The following is an 11,266-nucleotide window of genomic DNA, read 5'->3' on the forward strand; positions in this document are numbered from 1 at the left end:
AATGAATGGCTGGAAGAAACCCCTGCTAAAGATCTGGGACCCAGACAGGAAAATCTAGGCTGTATGAGGCTTTGTACAGATTGCGTTTAAAATGCCCCTGAGGTGGGGAGGTAGAAGGGCAGGTTAGTCAGGAAGGGGGAAAGGATTTTTTTGTTTCACATCCTAGAGGTTCCTGCTTTTAGATATAACCACGCTACAACAGATGCTCAGAGAACTCTGTTCCTGTCTTTTTCTTTCTTTCTCTCTCTCTCTCTCTCTCTTGCTTCCTTTCTTTTATTCTTGATGCAGGGTCTCTCATTACATAGCCCTAGCTAACCTGGAGCTCACTACAAAGACCAGGCTGCCCCCAAACTTGCAGATAGCCACCCCTCCAATTCCCTGTCCTGTGATTAAAGGCATGGCTACCATGCCCAGCTTGCCACTCTGTTCTTAAGACCTGATCTCAAGAGAAACTGCATTACTAGAGCCTTACAGACTTGGAAGAGGGAAGTACCTAAGTCAATCCCACCCCATCCCTCCTCACACCCCAACCCCAAGCCTTCCTGCTCCCTGGAGGGCAGGGCTAGGGTGTAGGACACAAAAATAAAGCAGAGAACTTGTGAGATCACAGCCCCAGGGCAGATTCACTAACTCCCTATCCCAGGCTGACGCAATCACATAGAGACATCCAAGCCTTACTAATGCAAATGTTTACAGAAGATTTATTCATGATTAACTAAATTCAGGCCTGCCCAGGATGTTCTTCAGCGCGTGGAGGAATAAACAAGTTGCGGTAGATCCATAAAATGGAATATTATTCAGCAGAGTGATGTGATCGATCAAGCCACAGAAAGACCTGCATATTGCTAACTTAAGAGTCGATATGAAGGGCCACATGTGCGGCATGAGTCCAACTACAACACCCTGGAAAGAGCAATAACGGAATCTGTGGCCATTAGCAGTTAGAGGAAGAAGCAGGGAGTGGCTCGAGTGTATGGAGGTTGGGAGCAGGGAGACTATTCTGTGTGCTCCTGTAATGGCAGGCACATACCATATACTGCTTAGGTCCCACGAAAGTCCAGTACAAACTGAACCCTGGGCGGGCAAGATGGACCTGCTGGTAAAGGTGTTCGCACCAGGTCTGGTGACTTGAGTTTGACCCCCAGAACCCATGTAGAGGTGAAAATAGAGGACTGAATCTACCAGGTTGTCATCTGACCGCCCCATGAGCGCCATGGCATATGTGTGCCCACACACTCACACACATACACACACATACATACACACACACATACACACACATACACACACATACATATACACCCACATACACACACATACACATACACACACATACACACACATACACCCACATACACACACATACATACACAGAAACACACAATACATACCCACACAATCACACACCCACACACATACCCACAGACACACCCACATACCCCCCACATACATACACACAGACCACATACACACACATATACACGTACGCACACACACACACACACACACACACGGTATTTTTTTAGAAAAAAAATAAACTGTATTGTAAACTGTAGACAATAACGCACTAACATTGGCTTAAATAATGAAATCACAAGCACAACAGAATTCAAGATATACATGCTTTTTAGATCTATCATTAAATTTATCTTGAATTTTTCTTGTACCCCGTAATAATGCAATTATTGGTAAATTTTAAAAAAAGACTATTTTTCTCCAGCCCCACGAACATAGAAATGTGTCTAAGAATGTAAGCGACATTATCAATGCAGTAAAACTGAATTTTGCACACGTTAGCTATAGAGCTGGGAGCGGGCTCAGTAGGTAAGAGTGCTCGCTGTACATGTAAAACACACGCCAAGTGTGCTCACACGCATGCTTCTAACCCCAACACTGTGAGGGTACAAGCAGAGACAGGAGGACCCCTGGGCTTGTCAGCCACCACCCTAGCTCCAGTCTCAGGAGAATACAGCAGAGGGATAGAGCAGGACAGCTCTGTAACCTCTGCAAGCGTCCCTGAACACTTGCGACATGTGCACCTGCATGCACGTGCACGCACACCTGCACCTGCTTCTGCACACCTGCAAGTACATACACACCTGCACAACACACACAGACACACCTGCACACACACACCTGCACACACACACCTGCACACGTGCATGAACACACACCTACACATGTACATTTGCACACCTGTAGCTACACACACACACCTGCACACACACCTCCTTCTGCACACTCGCAGCTACACACACAGACACACCTGCACACACACACCTGCACACGTGCATGAACACACACCTACACATGTACATTTGCACACCTGTAGCTACACACACACACCTGCACACACACACCTCCTTCTGCACACTCACAGCTACACACACACACCTGCACACACACACAAGCACTCACACGCACACATGCACACCTGCATTACAAACACACACAAAAAAAATTAGATAAGTCGGAAAAAAAACCCAAACTTCAAAGACAGTAGTCATCAGGGAATTTTCCTCTGGAATAACCATGAAAACTCAGATCCCAAAATGCTTCTTACAGTTGGTTGTTGACACTGGGCTTAGAATTCCAGCACTGGAAAGGCAGAGGCAGGAGAACCATGGCAAGTGTGAGGTCATTCTGATCTTCAGACTGAGTACTGGGCCAGCCTGATCTACAGAATAAGACCCCAAGGAAGGAGGGGAGGAAGGAGGAGGAGAGGGAGAGAAAGAGGGAAAGGGAGGAGAAGGAGAAGAAGGAGGAGGAGGAGGAGGAGGAGGAGGAGGGAGGGAAAGGGAGAAGAAGGAGAAGAAGGAGAAAAGAAGAAGAAGAAGAAGAAGAAGAAGGAGGAGGAGGAGGAGGAGGGAGGGAGGGAGGGAGGAAGGAAGGAAGGAAGAAAGGAAGGAAAAGAAAAGAAAGGAGGAGAGAAAGGGCCTCCCGTAACCTTTCGCCATCCCTAGACAATGTACAGTGCCAATTCAATGTGAACTCTGTGGAAATGGTTGTCATATTACATTATTTGAGACAAATTATAAGAAACCTTTTTCAGCTATTTTCTTTGTAGAAATTGTATATTATTGTTTATATGTGCACGATGCTTGCTTGCCTGTGTGTCTGTGTACCACATGTGTGCTTGGTGCCCACAAAGGCCAGAGAGGAGCATCAGATATTTTCAATCTGAAGATATTGAATCTGTGGGACCCGTGGACATCGTGGGCAGGTCCTTAAGAATGTGAAGAGTCCCTATGTATCAGCTAGTGCACTTTGCACTAATTGGAACATTTGTTACATTCTGGGCCCTATTGACACATTCTGATAACCCAAAGTCCACATTTTATTCAGATTCCCTTAGTTTTATTTATGTCTATAGATGGATTTTGATTTGGGTAGCCAGCCACAAAAAAAATTGACATGGAGCCTTATTAATTATGAAAACTTAGCCTACAACTTAGGCTTGTCCCGCTAGCTCTTATAACTTAAATTTTTCCATTTATAGTAATCGATGCTTTGCCTCACGGCTCTTTACCTCTGCTCCATCTTGTACCCCCTGTTCCTCTCTGTGTCCTGTGGTGCCTCTCTCCTGCCTAGATCCATGTCTTCTCTCTCTGCCTGGAAGTCCTGCCTAACCTCTTCCTGCGTAGGTATTGGCCATTTAGCTCTCTATTAAACCAATCAGAGGACACCTTGGCAAAGACTCATCTTCTCAGTGTACAAAAAAATGATTCCACACGTATGTCCTGTTTCCAGTATCTTCACCGAGATATCACATCCCACTTAAATGTCTTATGTCCTTGGGTATTTCTTCACCTTGGTCTCCACTTTTACGACCTTGAGAAGTTCTTCTTGTTGTTGTAATAAAGTATTTTTTTTATATGGAGTTGGGTTGTTTGGTTTGAGTTTTTTTCCCAGTGAGACAGGAGAGACAGAGACAAGGCATCAAGTAGCCCAGGCTAGCCCCAAACTCACTGTGTAGCTAAGAATGACCTGAACACTCCTGTAGCCCTCCCATGCCAGGACTGTGGCACTACAACCATGCCCAGACTGCTGCCTGTCCCTTTGCTGAGAGCTTGACAGTTTTAAGGAGTGAATCTACCTCAGCCAGGTTTTTTTCTGATGTTTTCCTTAAAAATACATGGGACTTCAAGATTTTGAAGGGAAAACCAGAGATAAAATGTCATTTTATCTCATTCCACACACTTTTTTCACCACACATATTACTTTGTGCCCTGGGTCACATCTTGTTTGTTTTAATTGCTCCAGCGTTGGGCAGTGGACAATTCTTCAGTGAGCTTCCGTGTCTCTTGGTCCCATCATGTGAACGTCTTAGTCTGAACACTTCCTTAATTTTGGGACCCACAGGATGCCCCAGGCTTGGCTTGCATATTTGGCTATCTCAATCATAAAATCAACCATTTTCCCTTGAGAACCCTGTTTCTCTCATCAGAGGGCACTATTAGCAACCATGTTCTGAGTGATAAATATGCTCAAATATATATAACATAAGCATAGACCTAGTTCTATATGTAACAATCTGTGTCTACACTAAGCTAATACAAGCTCACACAGATGCCTTTAACTCTAGTCCATTACCAAAAGCATGACTTTCAATAGGAAAAAAAAACTTGGCCCTGCGAAGGTCATAGTATATATCTTATCTGCTCTTTAGAATGATAGTAAGACTTAGATTGAGAAAAAAATGGGTTAGAAGAAAGAGAACATCATATGTTTCACTTCAATTTTTTGTTAATATTTTTAAGTCAAAGGAAGTGCCAGTTCCCCAGGAGGAGTGTTAACAGAGAGGGGGCTCCAAGCAGCAGGCCTGGCACCAGCTCATGAAGGTCCATCTCAGGGAGGGCCTGGACACTAGCTCCTCAGTAGCGCTTAGGACCTTGGATAAACTACAATTCTAATAATCATCTGGTGGCTCGGAAACAGGCAACTCCTGGACCACACGTAGAAAAACAGTGCCGACATAATCCAATAAAAAAAATGGAGTACAGACCGAAACAGAGAACTCTCAACAGAGGAATCTAAAATGGCTGAAAGACACTTAAGGAAATGTTAAACATTCTTAGTCATCAGAGAAATGCAAATCAAAACAACTCTGAGATTCCATCTTATACCTGTAAGAATGGCCAAGATCAAAAACACTGATGACAACTTATGCTGGAGAGATTGTGGGGAAAGAAAGGGAACACTCCTGCATTGCTGGTGGGAATGCAAGCTGGTACCGCCCCTTTGGATGTCAGTGTGGCGATTTCTCAGATAATTAGGAAACAACCTTCCTCAAGAACAACAATACCACTTTGGGGTATATATCCAAAGGATGCTCAACCATGCCACAAGGACATGTGCTCAATATGTTCATGGCAGCTTTGTTTGTCACAGCCAGAACCTGGAAACAATCTAAATGCCCCTCGATCGAAGAATGGATAAGAAAAATGTGGTACATTTAAACAATGGAGTACTACACAGCAGAAAAAAATAACGACAGCTTGAATTTTGCAGGAAAATGGATGAAACAAGAAAACATTATTTTGAGTGAGGTAACCCAGACACAGAAAGACAATTATCACATGTACTCACTCATAGGTGGTTTTTAGACATAAAGCAAAGAAAGCCAGCCTACAAACCACAATCCCAGAGAACTTAGACAACAATGTGGACACTAAGAGAGACTTACATAGATATATTCTATATGGGAAGTAGAAAGTATAAAGAGACAAGATCTCTTGAGTAAACTGGGAGCATGGTGACCTTGGGGGAGGGTTGAAGGGGGAGAGGCAGGGAGGGAAGCAGAGAAAAATGTATAGCTCAATAAATATCAATTTAAAAAAAGAAAGAAAAATAGTGCTGAAAAGCCAAGCTTGCACATGAAGCCAAGGCAGCCATGTCGTTTCAGATGGCCTTCCACTGAGTGGCTCTGAGTGTTCTGCCCAGGGCTGGTTCCTCAGTTTCACACACTAGTACAGCCAAGCAATGCCTGGGCCCTTTGAATTACAATAATGCCCCACTGTTTGCTCCTCCAGGAGCTAAAGAAACTCCAGAAAAAGCACCCGTGAGTCAGTAGCTTAGCTCTAAGAAAAAGATGCATCTTAAGAATGAGATCTATGTTAACCAACCATCTACATTGGGATAAGGTGATACACATTGTCCATAGTCTGAATACTCAGAAAGTGGAGGCAGAGTCAGGAGTTCAAGGTCATCATGTTATACAGTTTGAGGCTAACCCAAGTATGTCTCAACATGGTAAATCTTACCATGGAATTTTTTTTTTTCAGTAGTATTTGCCCAAGAATGGCCATGGCTTTTCGTTTTTTCACTGCCATTGTTTGGTCTTTACTGAGAACACCCTCATTACATAGTTCAGTGGCGGAATACTTGCCTAGCATATATAAAGGTTTGGGTCCCATCCTTAGCACTGAGAAAGATGAAGGGGAGAGGGAAAGAGGGAAGGGAGAGAGGGAAAGGAATATCATGGGATGGAATCCACTCTTCAGTCTTCACCAGGTTCTCAACGACACTGCCATGCAATACTGACCAGCCTAATCTTTATCTGTTGTTTGGGTCAGGCCCTTCGATGGTGGGGGCCCATTCTGCTTGGGACAGTAACAGTAATCTGTGGTTTTTGTGAGGGATGCCATTCCCATCCAAGCCAATCAGACTAGTCTTCCTGGATTTTATACTGTCTCCAGACCCAGAACTCATCAGCAGCAGGGGCCAGGCCTTCTTCGCTGGTCTCTGATGCTCTCCTGGCGCCTGGCTATGAATATTCAGGGCATGCATGTTGAATGAATCACACAGAAAGCCGTGCACCTTCAACAAATGCTGAACTGAGTCTATCATTTTCCAAAAGAATTCTACAGAGAGAGAAAATTGTATGATGTTTTGTGAGGGAAATGTCCACTTTGATAGCTGGGAAATATGCATCGGAAATAGTACCCTAAGTTACCATTTCTCTGTGCATTAACGATGTCAATCAGCCCAATAAAATAAAGCCCGTGGGGGGAGAAAAGACAAAAGGAGAATTACCTCATTACCTCAGCATCTGCTTGAACATAAAAAAAAAATCACACACTGGCTAATTTTTTTAAGGGACATAATATAACTTTCTAGAAAGACATAATCTACCTAATTATAGCATTCAGTAGACGGGAACATACAATGTTGTGAAGTAATTCAGAAGTGGGTGTGATTTATAAGACAGAGCGTGGGGACGGGTACATAGAAATTAGATTGTTCATATTATGACAGGCTCCTTCACTGCGCTTCACAACTGTGGCAGGCCTAACCTCACTCTCACCACTGAAGGCTCCCCACTAGGGACGACGGCTGTCAGCTCCGCAGTACCCACAGCAGCCTCCTTCCTGCACAACCCCCTGGGGAAGAGGTTCAAGTTTTAGACCTAAAACTCATTCAAAGGGGGAGCCGCATGAAGAGACAAAAGTGGCCAACAAATACGTGAAGACCAGAACTTCACTGATGGTCAGGGCAACAGACATTTTAAAGGAGACATCTTTCCAGTTCCAATGGCAAAAATTCAAGAACTTGTCAGGCTGTCCAGCTGACAATTACTGTCAGCCAACGCTCACCAGAATCTGTGATGAGGACACTGCTGGGGGAAGGCAAACTGGCACAACTGTTGGCGGAGGAGTGAATGCCTGTGCACCGGAGGGCATAGTTTCATAACATGCATGCCATCAAATCCAACCATCCCATCTCTAAGAACCTACCCTAGAAAAAATAATAGTCTATTTATTTGCATGCCTCTTTGATTAATGACTGTCTACCAGGCAAGAAACGTCCTAAGAGCCAGGAGAGTCTGATTCACCATCTAGCCACAGGCTCTAGAACTTGGGCCCCACATACAACAAGTAACTGGCAGTTGTTTAAAGACGCAAAAACATATGTTTACTCAGCATTAAACAAGGGAAATAGAGCAACCAATCAAAAATGGTCTTCTTGTTCATATTGAATGGGGAAATTAAAATTATGACTCACCACAGCAACAACCCACCATCAACATAAAAACATGGCCATCATACTGGTATCCCCAAAGACCTGATGATAGCCATGTTTATCCTCAAATGCCTGGCTTTCTAGTTAATTCCACATCTCAGACAGCCATTACATACTCTTAAATAAGTCTTTATCAAAGTCTGGCTGACAAACACATTCTGGTTTTAAAATATGAAACTCTCACAGTAGTTTGAACAACCAAACCTAACACCCATGTGAGCAATCTCAGTGTCGAGGGTGGGGGGAGAGAAACACAAACCTAGGTTCTATTACTTCTGGTTCAAGTACTCCATCAGGAAAATGGAGCCTTTCGAAATACCAAGCCACAGATTTGTTTTTTAACACAACAACACAACACAAGGGAAGGAGCTAGGAACCAAGGAGTCCTCCCTTCTTAAATGTCAGTCCAGCAAAGGGCCAGAGAAGGTGTTTGTGGGTGTCGCCATCATTAGCGTATTCTGAGAAGTACAAAGAGAATAAGAGGAAATAATATTTTGTTTTACACTCATTCACAAACTTACCATCCATCAAAAGATCTGGTATTGACCAAGGCTGAAAGTTTCCTAAGTCCAGAAAAATGACTCAAAAGTGTTGTGATGAGACACAGGAATGTGTTATTAAAACTAATACTAGTGAAATCCAGTTCTCGTTTAAAAAAGAAAAAAAAAGCAGTTGAGAGATTCCAAATAAGGCAATCTGTCCAGCTCCTGGAGTCTCAGGTGCTGTGTGGGTTGACTTGGGGCTAATTGTGAATAAGCAATTAACACTTATTCCAGGTTTCTAGATGCTAGATAGAGAGTTTCAGCGAGGTTAGCTAACTCCCTGAGGTGGCACAGTACAGTGCTGTGGAGATCTTTCCGCCCAGAGTGTGGTGGACACTATGGCTGATGGGCTTGAGAAGCCCTTTGATAGGACCTCTAAACCAACTGGCTTAGCTCCTGTCTTCAGTCACAAGGCTCAAGAAAGGGCAGGCATCAACTTCAGAGCTGGTGAACTGAGCCAAGAGAAGCGAAAGAACCAGGCTGAGCCACTGAGCAGGCCCCTTCCAGGGTCAGCAAGTCGCTCAGCACGGGCATGCCCTGCACACTTTTACTTCCTAAACCAGTGTGGTTCCTCTTTCTTGACCCATAATTTCAAACCAACCTTTGAGCAGGATAATTACCTGATTTTTTTTTTTTTTAAGTGTGTCAGGTTAACTGGATCTAGGATTTGGCTTTGTTCACCAATGTGCTGAGTGACAGTCATCAGCTCCCAAGCAGTAGAGAAACGCTTGCAATACGGCCTGGCTTTCTGGCATCCAGCATCAGCCCCGCTCCCTCAGAAAGCCCCACACAGGCAGGGTGTCGACTCACTGACTAATAAATTGCTAAAAATGGGAAGTGAAGAGAACACGTCGGTGGCCTAAAAAAATCCCAGCAGGGTAAAGAAAAAGGAACTAGACCGAGCCCCAAAGAAAAGCTGGAAAAGCTGCAGGCCCAGGAACGCTGAAGTGTGCAAGGGTGGGGCCTCAGCTAGGAGCCAGGCCATCCGAGCTACCTAACCCGGCGCCCAGCGATCCTGTCTTGCTCGCTTCTCCAGAGTGGACCGGAGTGCGAGCCGTGACCCTGTCCACGCCCGATGCGTGTTCCTTCCCATCCCCCGGTCCCGCAATCCCTGCAGGTCGCGCTTCTCCCACTGCGAGAAGACGCTCCAGCTCCTCCGCCCAGGGCTCTGCATGGCGCGCGGAGCTCGGGGAGCGCTGCACCGCGGCTGAGCTGCTGGGTGGCGGCGTCGGCCTCACGATTCCCGGGGCCCAGGCTGGCACCTGCGGCAGCGCACGGAGCTGTCCCGGCTGAGGCCGCGGCTCCCGCACCTGCGCCCGCGGGCCCGCCTACCTTGCTCCTTCAAGCTGGTGATGAGCTGCAGCTGCTTCTCCTCGTCCGAGCTGTTCATTTTGGCGGGTGGGGCTGGGGATAAAAGGCAAGGAGGGAGAGGCGAGGGGGACACGGGGGAGGGGGAGCAGAAAGCAAGACGCCGGTGGCGCGGCGTGCGGCTGCACTACCCGGAAGTTGGGATCGCTCCCGCTCCTCCCGCTCCTCCTCCTCCTCCTGGCGCGCAGCACGCGGTGAGATCATCCCGCGCACCTACTCGCGGCCCGCGGCTGCTCCACCTGCAGCGGGCGGGCCTGGGCACTGGGCCCGGGAGGGGCGTGGGAAGCGAAGGCGGGTCTGGTGTCCTCAGGGCGCCTGTGCGTCCGTGCAGGTGGCCTCCGCTGCGCCCTGCATTGCACCCCTGACGCGCACGCAGAGGACTCCAGCCCTGGGTTCGCCACCCCAGACAGAGGATCTGAGCCGAACATGACCAACCTCAGCCGCCCTCTATTACTCACTGGTCTCTGGCCACGGCTGGAAAACCTCTGTTCTACACACTTCTATGGGGAACACCTTGAGGCCAGACCCCAGCAGGTGCATGTTGCAGGCTGTCTGGCTAATTGAGTCACCGTACAATCCTGGGGGGAAGGCGTGGCAATCTTGTCACAGTTACTCCGCGGGTTTCCATCCATCATACCAGTGTGAAGAGGGGGGATATCAGGACCCAGGCCCTGCCTCAGGGACCTCACCATGCATGAACTGCAGGGAAGATCATCTGGTTTCCGTGGGAGGATCTTCTGTCTTGGGGGAGCCTGGCACTGCACGCTGAATACCCAAAGTCACTGGGTTCACGCAAGGAGCCTAGTGTGTAATGATAATGATACACAGCCCTTGTGCCTCTTAAGGACACTCGGTTGTGTTCACACCCAGCTCTGGAGCCTAGTGTGTAATGATAATGATACACAGCCCTTGCGCCTCTTAAGGACCCTCGGTTGTGTTCACATCCAGCTCTGGAGTAGGCCCAGGCGGGCTTGGCTTTCTCCAGCCTCTGCTTGAATCTCCCGCACTCTGGAATCCATCTAAAGTATGGGAATAATAATGTATACTCTCCAAGAATTTGAAAAATTGAACAGGAAGAGGAATTTGATCACAGCATCAAATCCAGAATCAATACTAGAAGCTCTTATCCAGCATGTGCCAAGGTCCTACGTTCCATCCAATAAGGGGGATGAATGGCTACGAACTGCCCTGCTCTGGGTTCTGCGCCGTTTTGTTTTTATGATTACGGGTGTTATGGCTGCTAATTACAAGTTGAGAAAGGCAGAGTTCTTTATTCCGATCGTTAGGCATCCAAGATAAAGCCAACTAAGGAAGCTTTCTGCATATCTTAGATT

At 46.5% G+C, this 11,266-nt stretch overlaps 1 protein-coding gene across 2 annotated transcripts in view; it reads right to left on the bottom strand.

The window, feature by feature from the left end:
• Positions 1 to 10,194, bottom strand: part of Shtn1 (shootin 1) — a 105,406-nt gene extending 95,212 nt beyond the window's left edge. The window contains exon 1 of one of the 2 annotated variants that reach the window (XR_003377318.1): positions 9,897 to 10,194. Coding sequence is in view for 1 of the 2 variants with exons in the window: in XM_026781718.1 (XP_026637519.1) it covers positions 9,897 to 9,954 (58 nt within the window). In the remaining variant the exon portion in view is untranslated. The remainder of the gene's footprint in view (positions 1 to 9,896) is intronic. The other variant, XM_026781718.1, reaches the window with a different exon arrangement.
• Between the last annotated feature and the right edge of the window lie 1,072 nt (positions 10,195 to 11,266).

The sequence above is a fragment of the Microtus ochrogaster genome, chromosome 8 (assembly GCF_000317375.1).
Source record: "Microtus ochrogaster isolate Prairie Vole_2 chromosome 8, MicOch1.0, whole genome shotgun sequence".
Lineage (NCBI taxonomy): Eukaryota > Metazoa > Chordata > Mammalia > Rodentia > Cricetidae > Microtus > Microtus ochrogaster.